This window comes from Perognathus longimembris, chromosome 11 (assembly GCF_023159225.1).
Source record: "Perognathus longimembris pacificus isolate PPM17 chromosome 11, ASM2315922v1, whole genome shotgun sequence".
NCBI lineage: Eukaryota > Metazoa > Chordata > Mammalia > Rodentia > Heteromyidae > Perognathus > Perognathus longimembris.
In genome coordinates, this window is record NC_063171.1 from 42,993,023 (window position 1) to 43,016,294 (window position 23,272).

General features: G+C 40.0%; 1 protein-coding gene and 1 long non-coding RNA gene across 3 annotated transcripts in view; one reads left to right on the forward strand and one right to left on the reverse strand.

The window, feature by feature from the left end:
* Positions 1-23,272, reverse strand: part of Snx27 (sorting nexin 27) — a 79,836-nt gene that overhangs the window by 23,798 nt on the left and 32,766 nt on the right. For both annotated transcript variants that reach the window (XM_048358133.1, XM_048358132.1), the window contains exons 3-7: positions 16,000-16,192; positions 12,846-12,910; positions 9,557-9,661; positions 7,901-7,979; positions 4,860-5,023 (exon numbers count right to left, since the gene is read on the reverse strand). In XM_048358133.1, the coding sequence (XP_048214090.1) occupies positions 4,860-5,023; positions 7,901-7,979; positions 9,557-9,661; positions 12,846-12,910; positions 16,000-16,192 (606 nt within the window). The remainder of the gene's footprint in view (positions 1-4,859; positions 5,024-7,900; positions 7,980-9,556; positions 9,662-12,845; positions 12,911-15,999; positions 16,193-23,272) is intronic.
* Positions 1,232-22,216, forward strand: LOC125360116. The gene is made up of 4 exons (XR_007212655.1): positions 1,232-1,271; positions 13,876-13,882; positions 16,215-16,218; positions 21,781-22,216. It is a non-coding gene; the product is annotated as an uncharacterized LOC125360116 (long non-coding RNA).

Sequence of the window (23,272 nt, forward strand, 5' to 3'; positions counted from 1 at the left end):
TGCCTGCCTCGGATACACGAGGCCCTAGGTTCGATTCCCCAGCACCACATATACAGAAAACGGCCAGAAGCGGCGCTGTGGCTCAAGTGGCAGAGTGCTAGCCTTGAGCGGGAAGAAGCCAGGGACAGTGCTCAGGCCCTGAGTCCAAGGCCCAGGACTGGCCAAAAAAAAAAAAAAAAAGGATGTAATACAATAGAAGATAACCTGCACACCCAAGTTTATCACAGTATGATTCATAATACACTACAGCCTGGATTCTCAACAATCAATAAACGGATAAAGAAAATGGACATAAGACATAAGAAAGGATAAAATTATGCCATTTGCAGGAAAATAGATGGAGCTCTTTATGTTAAGTGAGATAAGCCATGTCCAAAAAGCAAAATATTTCATGTTTTCACTCATGTATAGAATTTAGATCTAAAATGACAAACATGACAATCATGATTATGTTGATGATAATAATGGAACATCAACATATTGATAGGTATAAATATAACTATCAATGAATGAGGATAGCTCAAATGGTAGAGCCTTGAGCAAAAGAAGTTTAGGGACAAAGCCTAAGCCCTGAGTTCAAGTCCCAGGACTGATGCATGTGCACATGCATGCCTGTGCGCGCGCGCGCACACACACACACCCCAGTACAACAAACTTGTTTGAAAATATTCTAAAAGGTGGGAAAGAGGAATAATGGAGAGTAATAAAGGGTCAACGTTGATGGGGTCCATTGTATCCATGCTAAGGTAACATAATGAATATCCTCTGATTATTCTCCCGTATAACTAATGTATGCTACTAAAAAAAAATCTTAAAATTTGTTGTTGTTTTTTGAGACATGGTCTTGCTTTGAATCCCATAGTGACATCAAACTTACAATCCTCCAGCTTCTGTCTTCTGAGTGCTGAAATTTACAGCCATGTATGTACCACTGCCTCTAGCTTTTAAAAAAATTCTATTTTTAATATTCTCAGGAAGTTAAAAAATATTATAACCACAAAACAAGAATCAAATATTGCACACAAAAAGGGTATTCCAACAACAAAAGAAAGCCTTTAGAAATGGAAAACAAAAGTTTACATGAAAAATTCAATAAAAGGGCCAGAAGGTAAATCTAGAAAATCTAGTCTTCTAGAAAGTAGAGCAAGAAGACAAAGAAAATTAAAAAGTGAGAAGATGAGAAAATAACAGCGCATACCAAGAAATCTGATATTAAAATAGTAAAGTAACACCTCTGTACATCACCTTGACGATAAAAAAAATTAAAAATAGTTCTAAAAAGAGAATACAAAGAAATAAAAAATCAGAAGTTATCAATTTAATAATTTTAAAAATGCTGACAAGCTGGGCACTGGTTGGCTCTCACACCTGTATTCCTATCTACTCAGCTGAGATCTAAGTATAGTGGTTCAGAGCCAGACGGGGCAGGAAAGTCTGAGACACTCTAATCTCCAATTAAACACCAGAAAACCAGGTGGGGCTGTGGCTCAACGTGGTAGAGCACTAGCCTTGAGCCAAAAAATTCAGGGACAGCACTCAGGCCCTGAGTTCAAGCCTGGTCACCACTACCACCAGCAATAACTAAATCTGACATATCAGGAAAGGCACAAATTTTCCACAGAAGGGCCAACACAGCATGTGAAAATAAATCTACAGCCAGGCATGTGACTTTAAAATTTGAGATCAATGAAGACAATCAACCTTATAAACTTTAGGAAAGAAAAAAGGAGATCATATAAATGACAGAAGTAAGAATGGCTTTGGACTCCCCTCCACTCCCCAAGTCCTGGGGCTTGGACTCAGGGCTGAGCACCATCCCTGGCTTCTTTTTGCTCAAGGTTGGCACTCTACCACTTGAGTCACAGCACCACTTCTGGCTTTTTCTGTTAATGTGGTGCTGAGGAATCGAACCCAGGGCTTTGCGCATGCTACACAAGCACTCTACCAGTAAGCCACATTCCCAGCCCAGCTTGAAGAAAACCATTGATATAAAAGAATGAAAAGGGGCTGGGAATATTGCCTAGTAGTAGAGTGCTTGCCTCATGTACTGAAGACCTGGGCTCGATTCCTCAGCACCACATATATAGAAAAAGCCAGAAGTAGCGCTGGGGCTCAAGTGGTAGAGTGCTAGCATTGAGCAAAAAGAACAGTGGTCAGGCCCTACGTTCAAGCCCCAGGACTGGCAAAAAACAAAACAAGCAAAAACAAACAAACAAAAAAAAAAAGAATGAAAAGGACAGTATTTATTATATGTCTCAGCTGCAAATTTATTTATAGCGTCAAAGTCATGTAAGCACTAAATGACCTAACAAATATAATCTGACTCCATCAAGTGATAGGAGAAATGAAAAGAATTATGGGTATGTGGTTGGAATGGGGGAAGAAGAGAGCTAGTATCCTATCTTTGACAGTGGGAAATTAAAAAGATATTGTGGGTGTGGGCTCTCTCTCTTGACTTCCCCTCGCTTGGGGGGGAAGGGGCTTGTCCGCCCCTTCCTGGGTGGCCCTTTATCGCTCTCACGTGGGAGCGATGGCCACAGGTAGCCTCGTCTCTCTCTCTCTCTCTCTCTCTCTCTCTCTCTCTCTCTCTCTCTCGACTTCCCCTCACTTGGGGGGGGGGGGAAGGGGCTTGTCCGCCCCTTCCTGGGTGGTCCATTATCGCTCACGCGGGAGCGATGGCCACGGGTAGCCTCGGTGGCGTGTGGTCGCAGGGTGCCCCAAAGCCGCCAAGAACGACACGGATGCGTGGGTCCCTGGAGAAAACCTCTAGGGCTTCTGTCTATTCAAATGAGGAGCCTCCCAGATATACCCCAAAGGCGGGCACAAGAGAGGGGCCCCTGATTGGTCCCAAGGGGCTGTCCCTCAAGTGATGTCAGACTTCCTTCTCTTCAGGTTAAAGACAGGAAGGGGAGGGACAGGCTGAGGTCAGCTGTGGCCCCTTAAAGGTGCAGCTGACCCCAACATGTGGGAATCTGAAAAATTAAGTAGAAACACTATAACCAAAGTATAAGAGAGTCAATGGGAAGTAAATACAAGGTATGTTATACAAACTAAAAATATTCTAATCTCTTGCCTTTCTGTCTTGGAGCTGGCCACAATAAAATTCTGATAATAAAGCTCCCATTTTAAAAAGGATCCTACCTTATGCCTACAGGAATGAATGTTGCACAGAGAAGCCAAGAAGAACCTGAACCTGAGTCCTTGCTGGTTATCTTCACTGTTCATTAGCATTATAGATCATACTTTTTTTGCCCAATCATATTTCAACATGGTTGCCCTTACTTCAGTCATACTCATGCAATAAAGTCTATAAAAACCCTAAATATAAAAGGATAGGGTTCTGGAAGTTCCTGGACTGAAGACTGCTAAATATGTGAATGAAAGTTTACAAGAAGGCAAATAGAACTCATCCATAGGAACCTGGTATATTCAGTTCCAAGGGGATGGAAGTTCCTATGCCTCAAGCCTTTCCAATATCTCTGATATTTCTTGCTTATTTGTATTCTCTAAAATATCCTTAAAACTAAATTAGTAAGTGTTAAGTAAAGTGGTCCTTTGTGTTTTGTGAGCTGCTCTAGAAAATTATTCAGACCGGAAGAAAAAAACATGGGAGCTTCAACTTGTAGCCAGTTGGTCAAGTTTCAAATAGTGTCAGAACTGAATTAAATCTGACAATGGCCAGTTTGTGTCCACTTAAAATTTCTTGCTTGCTGGTGGGGAGAAATCCCTATACCTTATAAGGTCTCAGAAGTGTTGATTATGGCTTGAGAGCAGAAGAAAAACACACTCTGCAGTGGTACTCACTAGACACTATGTTGAAAATGAACAACTTGTGGGTAGGTACAGGAGGGAAAAACTGGGAGAGAAGGAGGGGTGACATGGTCTAAAAAGAAATGTACTCATTACCTGACTTACATAACTGTAACCCCTCTGTATATCACCTTTTTTTTGTTGTTTTGTTTTTGTTTTTGCCAGTCTTGGGGCTTGAACTCAGGGCCTGAGCAGTGTCCCTGGTTTCTTTTTGCTCAAGGTTAGCACTCTACCACTTGAGCCACAGCGCCACTTCCGGCTTTTTTCTATATATGTGGCGCTGAGAAATCGAACCCAGGGCTTCACGTATATGAGGAGAGCACTTTACCACTAGGCCACATTCCCAGCCCTGTATATCACCTTTATAATAACAATTTTTAAGCCTAAAAACACCCCCCAAAACAACAACAAAACCCAGACACTTTGTTTTCAGCAGACACATAGTATATTCATGAATTTTGTATTTATTTATTTATTTATTTATTGGGGCCAATCCTGGGCCTTGGACTCAGGGCTTGAGCACCGTCCCTGGCTTCTTCCCACTCGCACTCTGCTACCTGAGCCACAGAGCCCCTTCTGGTCGTTTTCCATATATGTGGTGCTGGGGAATCGAACCGAGAGCTTCATGTGTAGGAGGCAAGCACTCTTGACACTAGGCCATATTCCCAGCCCCTCATGAAATATTTTTGAGCCAGGTGCACAGACATAATATTTATTTTCTTTGTTTAAAAAATTAAAATATATCTCTGCACATCACCTTTATAATAATTTTTTTTTTGTCTTTTCTCTTTTGGTACTGGGGTCTAACCCAGGATGTTGCACTTGCTAGGCAAGCGCTTTGCCACTGAGCTACATCTCAGCCCTAATAAAAATATTTAAAAAAAAATAGAATGTTTTTAAAACTCCAGAATATTTTTACCACTTACATATCTTATGTAAAATGGGATAGAACACTTTACAAATGTAATTCAGACACAGAATTGTAAAATTACCAACTGTATACAAACAGAAAAATAAACCAAGTCTTTTGGGATTAGCAATTTACTCACCTGATGAAAGAAATATGTAACAGCAAGGTCATTGTCATTTAAGAGGATTTCTTCTTCTGTTGTAAAAAGCCACTTTCGAATTGTCAGGCAGGTGCCTGGCACAGCTGATGTATAATTCTGAACGTAGAGTTTATGAGGAAATTCATTAGGTGCCAGCTTACGTACTGAAGAAGACAGAATAAAGAACACTGGAGTGAAAAGGCATATAAGAAGTTTCTCTTCTGTAAGCTATGCACAGCAGATCTATGCTAACAGCCGGATAGCATAACTAGGGCATCAGCTCAAATTCTTCATGGAGCACTGATAAAGGAGCACAAAATAACCATGTGTATAGCCAAATTATCCCTTCTAACTATGACTATGGTCAGTCAAGCCTCGAAGTGAGTAAAATCTATCACTTGAATGTCAGGTTCTTAAGTTAACATAATGTCTATAAAGACCACCAATGCAATTTTTTTTAAATGACCCATGATTCAGTTAATTATAGCTCTGATAGCCACTAACTTCAGACCAATATCTCCTTACCCAGCTATGGACATTTAGAGTCTCTCTTGAGGCTATTCTCGATAAACTGCTTTTATTATGAAGAGCTAAAAGGCTCTACCTACTCAAGAAACCATAAGGCATGTATCAGTAAAATATTCATCATGGTTAACATGTATTCTTAGTAAGGTTACTTCTTCCTAACATTTTACAGAAAAATAAAACAACCTCATATTTAATTTCTTCTTTTTCTTTTGGGAGTAGTGGGGTTTGAAATCACGGACTCATAGTTGCTAAGCAGGTGCTCTACCACTGAGCCAAGCCTCTAGTCTCCTTTTTGCACTGGTTACTTCTGAGATAGGACCTCACTTCCAGCCTGGACACACACTGGACTGTGATCCTGCTGTAACTGGGATGACAAGCACATGTCACAGCAGCCAGCTTTTCCCACTGAGAGGTAGCCTCAAGGACTTTTCTGCTCAAGTTGACCTAGAACCACAATCACAATCCTTTAAATCCTTCAAGTATCCCAGGTAGCTAAGATGAAAGGCATAGGTTACCATGCTCAGCCACTGTTTGAGAAAGGGTCTTATGAAGGTTTTTGTTTAGGCTAGCTTTGACAATGATTGTCCAGACCTCAGCCACCCAAGTACCTAATATTATAGGTATGAGCCACTGGCACCTGACTCCAGATTATTTTTTGAGATAGGGTATCATTAATTCTTTGCCTCAGCTAGCTGGCCTAAATAACAATCTTCCTATCTCTGGCTCCCAAGTAGCTGGAATTAATTTTCTTTTCTTTGAGACAGGATCTTACTATATAGTTCAGGTTGGTTTTGAATTCATGAGCCTCCCAACTTAAGTTCCAGGTGTTGGGATTATGGGCATCCATCATCACACTTGGCTAACCACTTTTAATATTACCTTTATTGAATTTTCTTCTTAATGTTTTACAACACAGCAAGAGACAGATTTAATATTTCTCATTTTATAGAAAATGAAATTAATGGTTAGAAATGGATAAGATTAGAATCCAAGAATCCTGGTACCTTATGAAGCTTTTGTAGAACAATTTATACCTTCCTATTAGGCTATTGAGTTGGGAAGAAAAATAATAAAGAAACAGTTGCTTCAAGCGAATTAGAAGTTATTCTCCCTTGTGCTTTTTTTTTTTTTTTGGCCAGTCCTGGGGCTAGGACTCAGGGCCTGAGCACTGTCCCTGGCTTCTCTTTGCTCAAGGCTAGTACTCTGCCACTTGAGCCACAGCACCACTTCTGGCCATTTTCTGTATATGTGGTGCTGCGGAATTGAACCCAGGGCCTCGTGTATACGAGGCCAGCACTCTTGCCACTAGGCCATATCCCCAGCCCCTCTCCCTTGTTCTTGAATGGCAAAGCAACCGAAATCTGCCCAATTCTCCTCATTCTGAGATGAGGAAGATCCAACCACTAACCAATATTATCTGTTATTTCTGCTCTTGGCCCTGGGCATATATAATATGGAAGAGATCCATAAGCTACTGGAAATCTTTGTCATTCAGAACAAGCCCTTGGTTGCATTCAAACCTCCCATGTGGTTTCAATACAACCAATGTGACTATGATATCACCCCTAGCTTTTATGAAATGAAAGAGAAACTTCCTGCTACCATGTAATAAAGTATTCCAGGAAGAAGAAATTTATTCACACAGCAACTTAAATATAAGCAATAAGATAAAGAGATTTAAGCAATATATCTTTAACTTCTGAAAACAAAAAAAGGAATTCTAAAAAATCTTTACAAAAAACATGAAGTACCCTGAACCACATGTGGCTAAAAAGGACATTCCCTATCAAGCTATCTCATTGTAATATATGAATTTTGAACCTCTGATTTAAAAAACCAACAACTCAAGAAAGTATGTGGGGGCTGGGAATACAGCTTAGCAGTAGAGTGCTTGCCTAGCATGCACAAAGCTCTGGGTTCAATTCCTCAGCACTACATAAACAGAAAAAGCCAGACATGATGCTATGGCTCAAGAGGCAGAATGCTAGCCTTGAGCAAAAAGAAGCCAGGGACAGTGCTCAGGCCCCGAGTCCAAGCTCCAGGACTGGCAAAAAAAAAAAAAGTATGTGATCCAGAACTAGGTATAAACTATACAGACTGACAAATGAAAAAGAACCTACAGTGATCAGGCATCCTTATGACCAGGTTTCCCAGGATTTGCCTGCTCTGCTTGTTAAAGACAGTCCCAATGAGTGGGATCTTACCTTGTCTTCAAGCACTTCTCTGGAAAAAATATTTTCTGCCCAACAGTATTAGACTAAAATGCCCTCAAACAAAACTCAATAGCTGGGGCTGGGAATATGGCCTAATTGTAGAGTGTTTGCCTGGCATACATGAAGCACTGGGTTCAATTCCTCAGCACCACATATATAGAAAAAGCCAGAGGGGTGCTGTGTCTCAAGGGGTAGAATGCTAGCCTTGAGCAAAAAAGAAGCCAGGGACAGTGCTCAGGCCCTGAGTTCAAGCCTCAGCAAAAAAAAAAACCAAAAAACTTAATAGCTACTAGAACTTACCAAAGGAATGATTGATCACTTCAAATAAGGCAAAGTAATTCACTGTTGTGCTGTCCATGCCAACCTTTGCTGCAATAGCCTAAAGTTTAAACAGATAGAATGATTCAGGACAAATAAATCAAGTATTACTGTGAAGAAAGGCAAATATATGCATGTAGATATGAGGGGAAAGACAGAGGGTTTGTCATTTTGGCATCGTAAGTGTACGTGCACACATGCATACTTAAGTAAGGAGAGAACCCTCTGTATATGACCCAAACAGCTATGTTTTATGTAAGTTTTTCATATAAAAGTCCTTATTTGAGACCACTTGCAAGAAAAGTGCTTGCTGGAACAGATGTTAAGAAGAAAACAGCCAGGTGCTGATGGCTCACGTCTATAATCCTAGCTACTCAGGAGGCTAAGATCTGAAGATTTCATGTTTGAAGCCAGCCCAGGCAGGAAAGTCCATGAGACTCTTATCTCCACTAAACTATTTTGAAAAAGCTAGCGGTAGTCCTGTGGCTCAAGTGGTAGAGTGCTAGCATTGAGCTAGCTCAGGAAGACAGTCCAGGCCCAGAGTTCAGGCTCCCAGGACTGGCAAAAAAAAAAAAAAAAAGTTAAACATTAAATATTGTTTCACATATTCAGCTTACATTTAATATAGGTCATTAAGAAGCTAGGCCTATATCTTCAATTCTTTGTTTTTATTCAAGTAATTAGTTACTTATTGTGGTATTGAGTTATTTATTTATTTATTCTTTGTGGTACAGGAGATTGAACCTAGGGCCCTGAGCATACTAGGAAAGTACACTAGGTGGGTGTTCTAACCTTGTGGTATACCCTCAGCATTTTTTTTTTCTTGGCATTACTGGATTTTGAACTTGGGGCTTCACACTTGCTAGTTAGGCCCTCTATCGCTTGAGACACCACTTCTACCCAAGCCCTCTTTTTGAGACAGGGTCTCTCTGCTACCTTTGCCCAAACTGTTCTCAAATTCACCATTCTCCTCCTTTCAATTCTAAGAAGCTAGGATTATTTCAGGCCTGGTTTTACTTTATTTATATATTTAATTCACTTACTTGTTGTCCTGGTACTGGGGCTTGAACTCAGGGCTGGGATGTTGTCCCTAAGTTCTTTTGCTCAAGGCTACCACTCTACTACTTGAGCCACAACTCCACTTCTGGCTTTTTGCAGTTAACTGGAGATAAGAGTCTCACAGACTTTCCTGTCCAGACTGGCTTCGAACTGCAATCTTAAGATCTCAGCCTTCTCAGTATCTAGGCTTTCAGGTGTGAGCCAAAGCACCCAGCTATAATTAATAATTATGAGGGCTAGGAATATGGCTCAGTAGTATATGGCCTGACAATCCCCAAACATGAAACACACACACATACAGGAAAGAAAATATGGAAATCATTATTATTCTGTTTTCGTTTGTGTCATAAGGCTTTTTTTGTAATAAAAAAAAGAATGGTAATAATAACCCCTACACCTTGGAATATGTATTACTCATTATTTCAAGGACAGTAAAATATTTTCATATTTGTAACAATTTAATAAACTTCCTGTATGCTAGGTACTCCAAAAGCACATTACATGTACTAACTCATTTAATCTATTTTTCTTAGCTTTACATAATACAATATCAAGCCAAACTATTCAAGTTTAATTTACCTGATATACTTGGTCTGTAGTACTGTTCTTTTTAACTCGGACTGTAACTGTTGTTCCATCTGGTAATGCTACTCTCAGCTCTACATCAGACACACCATTGTAGTTCTGAGGGGAAAAACAAGGAATTTGTGACTCCAATGACTACAGTGTAGGGGAGAAATCAAATCTTAAAAGTCAATATATTTACAAGTCATAAAGTTGACTTTAGGCTGCAGCAGAAGTTAATCTTCAAGATGAACAGGAAAAAAAGAAACACATTGAAGTCAGCATGTTCACATTTCAAAACAGAAAACTATGGAACAGTCTAAGTCAAACCCAGATAAGATTTTTTTTTAAATTTCTTAATTCAGATAAGATTTTTGCTTCCCTCTCATCACTCCATTCAGGACTGACAAATGAGAAAGAAAACAGCTGAAAGCAGCAGTGCCTGCAAATGTTCTCTGGTTTAATGGTTAGACATATAAATTGCTTCAAATGGTCTACTAACTTCCTTTCTTATTGCTGAAATAATCAGAAAAATCTTTGAAAGGAAAAATGGATGAGACACAGGGTTGGGGGTTTGTCTAATAATAATGTCTAATGCCAATTTTCTTCTAGCAAAGAGTAAACAACACTTATTCTCCTTGATTTAAAGTAAGTACTTAGGGCTGGGAGTATGGTTCAGTGGTAAAATGATTGCATAGCATGAACGAGGCCCTGGGTTTGATCTCCCACATTGGAAAAAAGAAAAACCACAAAAAACTAAGCAGGAACTTATCACGTTTCCCTAATCGATTTTTTTCACCTTGTAATTTTTATCTGAAAGAAATAACTATCTCGGAGTAAGTCCATTTTCATTTACCAACCTGAAAAATTACTATTTGTTGTCTAAAACCATCCTAATCACACAGTAGTTCCAGCTTTCACGCTAAGGATATGTTCTAAGACTCTCGGTGGATGCCTAAAGCTGTGGTTAGTACTAAATCCTATAACTGCATGCAGCTCCCATCTTCATTAAGTACTTACCATTCACTATGGCTGTAACACTGCCCTGCCTATTTTGGCAGTCCTAAGGTTTGAAACCAGAGTGTCACATTTGCTAGGCACACACTCTACCACTCAGCCACATCTCCAGACCTTTTTCTCACTAGCTATATTTGAGATAGAGTCATATTTATTTTTGAGGTAGTATCTTAGCTAGGATTATAGGTGTGACTCACCAGTTTGTAGCACATAGCCATAATTTTGCACTTTAAGGTGCTATAGTAAAATTAGCATGGATTTTTATTATTATTCATAATTTTACAGATTAAAGATTAAATCTTACCATAAACCTTAGTAACCTCAGCATATAAATGCCTGGGTCCTGTCCCTGAGACACTCTGTGCTCAAGGCTATGCTCTACCACATTGAACCACAGCGCCAATTCCAGTTTTCTGGTGGTTAACTGGAGATAAGGATAAAAGTCTCACGGACTTTCCTGCCTGAGCTGGCTTTGAACCATGATCTTCAGATCCCAGCCTCCAGAGTAGCTAGGATTACAGGCATGAGCCACCAGTGCCTGGCAAGACTTTTACCTTTTGAACTTAAAGGAAACCCTGTATGGCTCCTTTTTGGTACGTATGAGTTGTTAGCATAGCTATTCCTATTATCTGGAGTCATTTAGAGTTACTTGGGGGGGTGGGGGGGAGGCTGGGAATGTGAAGCCAGGGACAGTGCTCAGGCCCTGAGTCCAAGCCCTAGGACTGGCAAAAAAAGGAGTTAATTGGGAGAGGGGGTTGGCTGGTGGGGAGGGTAAAGGAGGTTATTGTTTGTTAAAATAGATTATTTTGCAACTATGAAAACAAAACAAACACTTTGAGAGTGCTATTTATTTTTTATGTTTTATTTTTTGCTGGTTCTGGGGCTTGAAATCAGGGCCTGGGCACTGTCCCTGAGCCTCTTTGTGGCCAAGGTTAGCTCTCTACCATTTGAGCCACAGCACCACTTGGGCTTTTTTCTCTGATTAAATGGGGATAAGAGTCTCAGACTTTTCTGCCTAGACTGGCTCTGAACTGCAATCTTTGATCTAGGCCTCCTGAGTAACTACAATTACAAATGTGGGCCACAAATGTGAGCCACCAGTGCCCAGCTAAGGATGATTTTGGTGGAGGAGGAGGCAGGGAGAGTGACAAAGGAAGTAAAATTGATTGAAATACAAGAATGGAGATATAATGTAAACAAGAATGGAGATATAATAATGAAACTGTTTTCTGTACAACTAAAATAAGCTAACAACAACATTAATTTTTAAAACTCTAAAACTTAAAAAAAATAAAATAAGGAGAGTGACTTGAAGCTAGGTGCCAGTGGCTCATACCTGTAATCCTTGCTACTCAGATGGCTGATATCCAAAAGATTGTGATGAGAAACCAGTTTGAGTTGAAGTTTGTAAGACTCTATCTCCAAAATAACCAGCAAAATGCAGGGCTCAAGGTATAGCTCAAATGGGAGAGTGCCAGCCAAGCAAGTAAAGCAGGTAAGTCCAAGACCTTGAGTTCAAATCCCAGTACCAGCAAAAATAAATTTAAGTACAAGCACTGTGATACCAGCATAGTCAATCTGATAACTGCCTGACTACTAAGTGACTGATGTACAGTTATACAGAGTGGATATGTTAGACAAAAGATGATTCAGGTTCTGAGTGGGACAGCAAGGGATGGTATAAAATTTTATTGTGCTACTCAGAATGCCACATAATTTGAAACTCAAGAATTGTTTATTTTCGGGCTGGGAATATGGCCTAGTGGTAAAGTGCTCGCTCGCCTTGTATACATGAAGCCCTGGGTTCGATTCCTCAGCACCACATATATAGAAAAAGCCAGAAGTGGTGCTGTGGATCAAGTGGTAGTGTACTAGCCTTGAGCAAAAAGAAGCCAGGCACAGTGCTCAGGCTCTGAGTTCCAAGCCCCAGGACTGACAAAAAACAATTACTATTTATTAAGCATTTACTATGTGATTGATACTGAGGTAAGGAACTGAGAATATAAAAGATGATCAAGTTTTAGTTCTTACCTACATGTATTAGAAAATGAGATAGTAATATGGTGATACTTAAGACAAAAGTTCTTGGTAGAGTGAAAAAAATCAATGAGTTATCAGAGGATTCAAAGAGGATGTAGACCTGGCACTAGGACTTAAAGGGCAGTAAGGAGGAGCAAAAAAAATAAAGTCCTTTGGAGTTCACTGCAATTCAACTCATAATCAATACCTTTATTTTTCCCATATAGAACTATGATAAAAATAGTAATTGCAGAGAGTATTCACCTACCTCATCTGATTCTGACAGGAATTCCTGCATGATGTCACTCTCACCAATGACTCGTATTGAACACACTGTGAAAAATAAATATAAGATCTAGCATAAAGTCTTAAAACCAAGGATATAAAGTCAAGAGCATATAAAGGTGTATATATAAAAATAAATATATATTTAAGTAAATATATATCAATATATGTGTAAAGAAAAAGGTTTAGAGAGTTTTAAAAGGCACTGATAAAGTAGTATACATTCTTGGCATATAAGATTTTTTTTGAGGTGGGGGTGGTGTACTGGTCCTGGGGCAAGTACTCAGGGTCTGGGTGCTGTCCCTGAGCTTTTTTGCTCAGACCAAGTGCTCAACTACTTGATTCACAGCTCTACTTCTGGCTTTTGTTGGTGGTTAATTGGAGATAATGCAGGCTTTCCTGCCCAGGCTAGCTTCAATCTAGGATCCTCAGATCTCAAGTCTCCTGAGTAGCTAGAATTACAGATGTGAGCCACTGGCACCCAGCAACAAATGAGATTTTTAAAGGCATGATAAACATTTATCTAAATATGGTTTAGAACACAGGAAAACTAGAAAACACAAAGACATAGTTCACTAAAAATAAGGACTGGGAATGCAGCTTAGTGGTAGAGTGCTTGCCTAGAAAGCATGAAGCCCTGGGTTCGATTCCTCAGTACCACATAAATAGAAATAGCTGGAAGTAGGGCTGTGGCTCAAGTGGTAGAGTGCTAGCCTTGCACAGAGAAAGGCTCAGAGACAGTGCTTAGGCTCTAAATTCAAGCCCCAGGACTGGCAGAAAAAAAAAGTTTGCTAAAAATAATAAAATTGGCTAATGAAGCATAGTAAATCTAACCTTACAGTCTTATGTGACCCATGAACATGCTAAAAGAAAAAAAAGTGGTGGTAAAAGAGGCAATGGAAGGAAAAAGTCAGTTAGGAATAAACCAAGCTAATGCCAGTGTGGTGACATGCACCTGTCATCTTAGATACATAAGAAATGTAATGGGAGGATCACAGTCAGGCCAGCCTGAGAATAAATGTGACATCCTAGTCTAAAAGTAACTACAGGGCTGGGAATGTAGCTCAAGTAATGAAGAATCTGCCTAGCAAGAATGAAGCCTTGAGTTCAAATCCCAGTACTGAAAGAAAAGGGAACAAAGAGAGTTAGGGGAAAAGGAGGGAGAAAAAGAGAAGAGAAGGTGATGTTGGCCTTATAACCAGGCTGGAAGGGCACACAGGCATGCGGTTCCAGCTCCCGAGTCTGGGCCCTGACCCTGCACACATGGTCGGCAGTTTCAGCTCTCGAGTCTGGGCTGCGACCAAGGCCGGTTGGTTCACTTTTTGTTCATTTTTTTACTTCCCCAATAAATCCGTCTTTTTGTAAAAAAAAAAAAAAAAAAAAAAAGAAAAGGGAAGAGAAAAAGTGGAAGAGAGGAAGGGATAGAAAGGCTTTATTATAAAGCAGGGAGGTAAGTAGCTGATTGTCTAAAATCTAAGTTAATTTCTTGGCCTTCAAGGATGACAAATCGCACTAATAATTTTACTACATTGATTTTTTTTGGGGGGTCAATCATGAGGCTTGAATTCAGGACCTGGGAACTGACCCTGAGCTTTTCTGCTCAAGGTTAGCACTCTATCACTTTGAGTAACAGCTCCACTTCTAGTTTTTTGGTGGTTAATTGGCAATAAGAGTCACACAGACTTTCCCGCCTAGGCTGACTTCAAGCTATGATCCTCAGATCGCAGCCTCCTGAGTAGCTAGGATTACAGGCATGACCTACCAACACCAGGCTTACCTTTGATTTAAAAAAGAACAAACAACAGGCTGGGGATATGGCCTAGTGGCAAGAGTGCTCGCCTCGTATACATGAAGCCCTGGGTTTGATTCCCCAGCACCACATATACAGAAAATGGCCAGAAGTGGCGCTGTGGCTCAAGTGGCAGAGTGCTAGCCTTGAGCAAAAGGAAGCCAGGGACAGTGCTCAGGCCCTGAGTCCAAGGCCCAGGACTGGCCAAAAATAAATAAATAAATAAATAAACAAACAAACAAACAAATAAATAAATAAATAAATAAATGCATGCTAAGAAAACTTAAGAAATATTTTTTTAAAAAAGAACAAATAAAAAACCTGTACCTTTTTTCATTTCCTGAGGGCTGTGTATGGAGGTCAACTTATGTTAGAAAAACTAAAAGAAGACAAGGAAGTTCCACTATCTTCTATGAGGGAAATTATTTTTCTTCAGGAAGCAAGACTTCCTACCTATTTATTTTAATTAAACTAGGTCAATTCATTTTTACATAGCACTAAGGACACAGATGCTTAAATATCACATACAACCATAATTCCTGTATTTTAAAATATAGCAAGGAAAGATCTCTTCTCTAAGCAACAAAATATCTTATCCAGGACATTTGTGTCATTTCTCTGCCATTCTGGAGAAACAAATTGTTTCAGCAACCTTCTAGCTATAGCCTGTTTAAAAGAAGGGGAGTATCAACTACCTAGAGTTTAGCAAATCTATCCTTAAATACCTAAAGAAATTATAAAGAGTTTTCATGTATGATGTTTAGTGAACCGATATCATTTTGATGAAAATGTCTTGAATACTGTTCATTTAGTTTCCAAATCTACATGATACATTTCACTTGCATATCTAAGATAATTCTATAAGTAAAGGTCAAAGTGCATAAAAATCTAATTCTTTTATTTTTCTGTTGCTTTGGGAGACAATAAAGCAGGCTATTAATCACTGTAATAGACATCTCAGTCTTGCCTCAAAGCTCAAATCACTGATTTTTTTTGTGTGTGCTGATTCTAATGCTTGAGCTCAAGGCTTGGATGCTGTCCCTAAGATTTTTTTGTTCAAGGCTGGTGCTCTACTACTTGGGCAACAGCTCTACTACTGGCTTTTTGGTGCTGAACTGGAGATAAGAGTCTCACAGACTTTCCTGCCTAGAATGGCTTTGCTCAGATCTCAGCATTCTGAGTAGTCAGGATTACAGTTGTGAGCCACTGATGCTCATTTCAAATCACTCTTATAGTCAGAAATTTACTCTCACTACTGAATTTCAGGAGATATATAGCTATGCAGTTTTCAATATATACATAGAATATGTGTCTACTGAGGATAGTGGAGTTTAATAGAATGTCTTACCTTTTTCTAGATATTCTTCCAACCCCCGACGCCGGGCATCCAATTGCTGTTCTGATAATGAGAACGGCCACTTTCCTGGAAGTCGAGGAAATGTAAAGTTGGCAAATTCTCTCTTTAGATTCTGGTGTAGGATGGCAAATTCCCGGTACCGCTTAGAACACAATTGCCTCCCTGCCATGTAAACATTGTATACCTGATGCAGGAAACAAACAAAGAAAAGTTTACTTACTACAAAATAAATCACAGAATCATCTAAAGACATCCTCAGGAGGATTTTGGTCAAATATATTCCCATGCAATAAACAGACTATGTTCAAGGTCACTTTAAAATAAACATGCCGGGCCGGGAATATGGCCTAGTGGCAAGAGTGCTTGCCTCCTACACATGAAGCTCTCGGTTCGATTCCCCAGCGCCACATATATGGAAAACGGCCAGAAGGGGCGCTGTGGCTCAGGTGGCAGAGTGCTAGCCTTGAGCGGGAAGAAGCCAGGGACGGTGCTCAGGCCCTGAGTCCAAGGCCCAGGACTGGCCAAAAAAAAAAAAAGAAACAAATAAAATAAACATGCCGAAAGTTGTATGTGTAAGAGGACTACTCCCTTCAAGGGAGGTATGATCATATTCTGCTAACAAAATTATTTCTTTTTTTCTTTTTTTTTTTTTTTGGCCAGTCCTGGGGCTTGGACTCAGGGCCTGAGCACTATCCCTGGCTTCTTCTTGCTCAAGGCTAGCACTCTGCCATTTGAGCCACAGCGCCACTTCTGGCCATTTTCTGTGTATGTGGTGCTGGGGAATCGAACCTAGGGCCTCACGTATACGAGGCAAGCACCCTTGCCACTAGGCCATATCCCCAGCCCTAACAAAATTATTTCTAACAGAGGAAATTATCCATTTTTCAGATGAATTTTATTTTCAGAAAACTCAATGTCTTTCAAAGCTGGTGTGGCAAAATAGTGAATGAACAAACAAATGAGAAAAGAGTGTGACTGATATGTGTGTATAGATCACACTAGCTCTATACAAAAGGCCTAAAAAATGACTAAAAATAGTAGTATTTTTGTTAGCAAGTAAATACTACACAAAATAAAAGCTAAGACCTTGATAATAGTTTAAGTCAAACCATGTGGTCTCTGCTTCTCCATGACCCTCAAAAATTAAAGTTATCACACCATACATGTTCATCATTCTCTTCTCTTTTTTCCTTTGAGACAGGGTCTTAACTATGTTGCCCATATGTACCTTTGAATTCCTAGGCTCAAATAATCCTCCTGCCTCAGTCTCTGAGTAGCTAAGACTACAGGCATGCCCAAAGTTCCTGCCTTTTTTTTTATTTTAGTTTCCCTATGTTGCCCAGGCTTGCCTGGAATTTTCCTTCCTTCTACATCAGCCTCCCAAGTGCTGGAATTCCAGGTATGTGTCACCATACCTGGCCCAGTTGTTTTTCTTTTTATTGTTGTTTTTGTTTTCTACATTTATATGCAATCCTCCAACTTTAATTTTAATAGATACTTTAATTTTAATGGATACTTTAATTCTATAAAAATAGGGTAAACTATGCTGAATAAGACTTCTTGGGAATGACATTTATCATTTAATACTACTCAATACTATTACTTACACTTAATATTACTCAATCTCCTCCATAATATTAAATTAATTGTTGTATATAGCATTTGGAGGGGGGTATCATACTGTTTGTTTTTAATCTGCTCTCTCTGATGGCATATGCTCTCTCTCTGATGGCATATGGGTTGTTTCTGTGTTTTAGCTAGTAATGTGAACAATGCTGCCATAAACATTTGTGTACATGCGTCCTTTTATACAGGGAAAAGTCTCCTGAGTACATAACTGAGAATGGGACTGCAGGGTTAAAAGACATGTGCAAATTCAACCTCAGGAAATAATGCCAAAGTATAAGCAGAAGTAGCTGCATCAATTTATACTTCTTTCAGTAGCATATAAAAAGATCCTTTTAATTTCTGCCAATGGAATGGGTATGAAAAGATTTGTAAGTGGTCACAACTTAGATTTCCCAACTCACTATGGTCTGGAATAGTCCTTCTAATTACTGACCATTTATGTGCCATTTTGCAAAATACAATTTCATGTGTTTTACCTACTGTTATGTTGATTTTCTGTCCTTTTACCCATGGATTTGCAGAGGTCTTTTTGTTTTGTTTTGTTTTGCTTTGGCCAGTCCTGGGGCTTGAACTTAGGGCCTGAGCACTGTCTCTGGCTTCTTCCCACTCAAGGCTAGCACTCTGCCACTTGAACCACAGCGCCGCTTCTGGCCGTTTTTCTGTATATGTGGTGCTGGGGAATCGAACCTAGGGCCTCGTATATCCGAGGCAGGGTCTCTTGCCACTAGGCCATATCCCCAGCCCCTCTGGCTTCTTTTTGCTCAAGGCTAGCACTCTGCCACTTGAGCCACAACGCCACTTCTGGCCTTTTCTATATATGTGAGGCTGAGGAATCGAACCTTGGGCTTCATTGTATACGAGCCAAGCACTCTTGCCACTAGGCCATATTCCCAGCCCCCCTGGCTTCTTTTTGCTTAAAGTTAGCACTCTACCATTTGAGTGACAGTACCACTTCTGGCTTTTTCTATATATGTGGTGTTGAGGAATCGAACCCAGGGCTTCATGTATATGAGGCGAGCACTTTACCACCAGGCCATATTCTCAGCCCCACTTCCAGGTTTTTGATGGTTAATTGTAGATAAGAGTCTCATGGACTTTCCTGCCTGGCTGCCTTAAAACCATGATCCTCAGATTTCAGCATCCTGAGTAGCTAGGATTATAGGTATGAGCTACTGGTGCCCTGTTCATTTTTGGATTTTTGTTGGCTAACTGGAGATAAGAGTCTCATGGATTTGTTTGCCAAGACTGACTCTGAACACAGTTTCTCATATAACAGCCCTGTGAGGAGTCATACATTTGAGCCTCTGATATCTAGCTTAGTTTGACCTAAAAAGATGGAGTCTTGCAATAATGCCCAGGCTAGTCCTAAACTCAAGTTACCCATTTGCCTCAGACTCCCATGTAGCTAAAGGCACATATCTAATTTACCACTTTTTCACGAATAACATTTTTTGTGTGTCTAAAGAATCTTCTCTTTTCTATACCTAATATCTAAAAAGTATTCACCAATAGATTCTACCAAGTTTTTAATCTTTCAACTTGTCATTTAAGTCCTAAATCCACCTTGAATTATTTTTCTCTAATATTAGATTGCACTGGTATTCTTTTAAAGTTAATTTAAAATAAAGTTTTAACTGAATTATCCCTAAGTAACAACATTCTGATTTTATAAGATAAGTCAGTCTGGAAACTTCCAAGGAGTCTATAATTAACCTGATTAGAAATAATAGAAAACTGGACATATATAAGGAAGCAACTATAGTAACCTCTTGGTATCCCTCAACATGTGAAGACCTCTTTTGAGGAATGTTCAGGATGCAGAGTTTAGTACTATACCAGTGATGCTTATTTCATTTTCCCTATTCTGTCACCTCCACTAAAGACATGTTACCTTTCAAAAATCCAATTTTTTCATTTTATCACTTAAATTAAGCACGTTCATTTTCATCTGGCCTTTGGAGCACCATTTACTTTGGAGAGGCTTATTTTCACAAAATTAAGAGTGGAAAATTTTTCAGTAGATCACATGATTTAAACACAACTGACAATAAGATGCTTACTAAGAAGACACCTTACCACTTAAGCCTAGACCAAGTGAGATTATCAGAGGAGCTGAATGAGCACATGAAATTTTTGAGAGCTTGTTTGGAGGTTCTAGCAGGGGACAACTACTCGTATACCCTTGACCGAAGACCCATCCTCCTCTATCGGGGATGGTCATCCTCTTTGACCGAGCGCACAGCTTCGGAGGGACGCACATGGAGCGGTGAGGGAGGAAGGGGACACCTGCCTAGCCAGCCAGATCAGCCGAATCAACCCTGCAATCAATGGGGTGACAGATGTCACAGCCAGATCACCCTCACATCCGCACATGAGATTTTTAATTTTGAAATATCTTTTGATTTTTATTAATTTATTTGACTGTGTTTGGTCAAAACAAATGCAATAAATCCACAAATAAGGTAGGATTATATTTTCCAGACAATGGACAAGAGGCAGCTAAGAACTATAATCCCTGAGAAAGGACTTACTATAAATGGGATCTGTAAATGAGCAATTCTCAAAGCCACTCATCTTCTCTCCAGCCAGAATAGAGAGTCTCCACCTCCACCCTACCCCATAATATACAAGAAAATTCAGAAAGGAACTCAAAAAGGTCATGTTTAGGTATAGTGCTAAATTAGTTTTAGAATAAAAGCCATTTTAGCTGGGAATATGGCTGAGTGGTAAAGCATTTGAGTAGCATGTATAAGGCTCTTAAAATGATTTATATATTTATTTATTGAGCTGGGATGTAGCTTAGTGGCAAAGTGCTTGCCTTAGCAAGTGCAATGTCCTGGGTTTGATCCCCAGTACCAAAAAAAAACAAAACCCGGGGGCTGGGAATATGGCCTAGTATACATGAAGCCCTGGGTTCCATTCCCCAGAACCACATATATAGAAAACGGCCAGAAGTGGTGTTGTGGTTCAAGTGGCAGAGTGTTAGCCTTGAGCAAAAGAAGCCAGGGACAGGAGCCCAAGGCCAAGGAATAGCGGGGGGGGGGGGGGGGGGGGGGGGGGAACCAAAACTATTTAGCCAGACCTGGGGCTTGAACTCAGGGCCTGGGTGCTGTCCCTGAGCCTCTTTGTTCTCAAGGCTAGTGCTCTACCACTTGAGCCACATTGCTACTTCTGGCTGTCTCTGAGTAGTTTATTGAAAATAAGAGTCTCCCTGGGGCTTTTCTGCCCAGGTGGCTTCAAACCACAATCCTCAGATCTCAGCCTCCTGAGTAGATAGGATTACAGGCACCACTGGCACACAGCTAAAACTTTACAATTTTTTCTATTAAAAAAAAAAAGAGAGAGAGAGACATGGCTCAAGTAGTAGAATCTGCCTGGCACACATGAAGCCATGAGTTCAAACACCAGTACAGAGAAAGGAAGAAAAGGAAGGAAGAAGACAATTCTCAACTATTTTAACAGGAGGGGGAAAGGAGAGAAGGGGTAGGAAGAGGAGGAGGAGAAAGAGGCAGTGGTAAAGACAAGCAGTAATTGCACAGTGGTTTTGATTTAGAGAGTTGCAAGAAAAGCTCTTTCACCATTAGCACAGAAATGTCCTACTTAGTTGCAGATCTTTTTCGTGAGTCTCAATATACTGTGCTCACAATAAACACTAGGAATACAGTAGGAGACTAGAGATAGCTTCATTTGATAGTCCAGCATAAGGGGAGTGATTAGTGATAGTTATGGGACAGGCACAATGTCCATCCATTCCTCTTGTCTATTCCCTTTTACTAAGGAAATGACCAACTGTTGAGAGATGAGCAGCAAATTCTCTCATCCAGAGAGCATAAACAAAACTTTACCCACAGTATTTTGTAGAATTTTGCAGTATTTGTGCAGAAGTAAATGAAAGGAACTGTATTAGGCCTAAGTTCCTACAACAATTACAAAGTTCTGTTATGGCTGTGAAGGCAAAGGAAAGTCTTTACAAGATTAACAATAGGTACAAGGCAAGTGGATAAATCCTTATATGGCTGACTTAAAAAGAATAAATCTTTAGCTGGCTGAAAAAATTAATAAACATAAGGCAAGGACACATTAACTATGTAAGAAGAAATGGCAGAACTAAGAAATAGATAAAATCTCCACATAAGACTAAAGTGAGGGGGAACAACTGAGGGAAAGTGGAGGAAGAGGTGACATCGTCCAAAAAGAATTGTATTCATTACCTGACCTATGAAACTGTAACCCCTCTGTATAACACCTTAATAATAACAATAAAATTATACTTTAAAAAAAGAGAGCAGATGACTATCTCTACAATGAATCTGTCTAAGTAAAAATCCAGAGAACTTTCAAATGGCAGAGGAGTAAGAATATGCAGATAGAACTTTCCTGTTGTGTAAACATACTGAAGTAGCTAGAAACTTGCTATAGAGAGGAACATTGAGAATCCTCAAAACCCCTTCCAGAGCCCCAACCACCACTCTAAATAACAGATTAACAACAGTAAAAGGAATGTGAAGCCCATGGTACAATAAAAGTAATGATAGGGCTGGGAATGTGGCCTAGAGGTAGAGTGCTTAGCATGCAGGAAGCTCTGGGTTCGATTCCTCAGGACCACATGTACAGAAAAAGCTGGAAGTGGCGCCGTGCCTCAAATGGCAGAGTGCTAGCCTTGAGCAAAAAGAAGCCAAGGACAGTGCTCAGGCCCTGAGTTCAAGCCCCAGGACTGGCAAAAAAAAAAAAAAAAGTAATGATAACTCAAAGATAGACATTGAAGACTAGGGCAGAAATCAATGAATTAAGGAGACTCAAACCGACAAAATGAGAGATGAAAATGGGAATAGCACAACAAACATTAAAGAAATCTGAAAGATTATGAAGGACTATTTTCAAAACCTATACTCAAATAAGAAAGTCTAGTAGAAATTGATAAATTCACAGAAACATATGAACTGTCTAAACTGAATCAAGAAAATATAAACCACTTAGACTCAACAAGTAATGAGATCAAGGAAGTAAGTCTCCCAACAAGGAAAAGTCGAGGTCTGGATGAATTCACAGTTGAATTGCATAAAACCTTTAAAGATGAACTACCACTAGTACTCCTCAAACTTTTCCATGAAATAGAAATGGAAGGCTAGGCACCAGGTGGCTCAGGGCTACTCTCAGGAGGCTTTACATCTGAGGATCATGGCTCAAAGGCAGCCTGGGCAGCAAAGTCTGTGACAGTCTTATCACATTAAATTAATCACCAAACATCCAGGGATAGAGCTGTGACTAAAATCAGTAAAGCACAAGAGTTTTGAGCAACAAACGCTCAAATGCCCCACAACCAAAGAAAGAAGGAGGGGGGAGGAAGGGATGAGGGGGAGAAAGAGGAGAAGGGGGAGGGGGGGCGGAGGGGAGAGGAGGGGAGAAGAAAGGAGGAGGGGGAGGAGGAGGAGGGAAAGGAGGGGGAAGGAGGGGAAGGAGGAGAAGAAATGGAAGGATTACTACCAAACATATTCTGTGAAGCCAGTATTATACTGATCTCAAAACCAGGCAGGGACGCAACAATAAAAGAGAACTATAGACCAGTCTCTTTAATGAACAGAGAGGCAAAGCTTCTTAATAAAATACTTGCTAACCGAATTTAACAACTAATTTT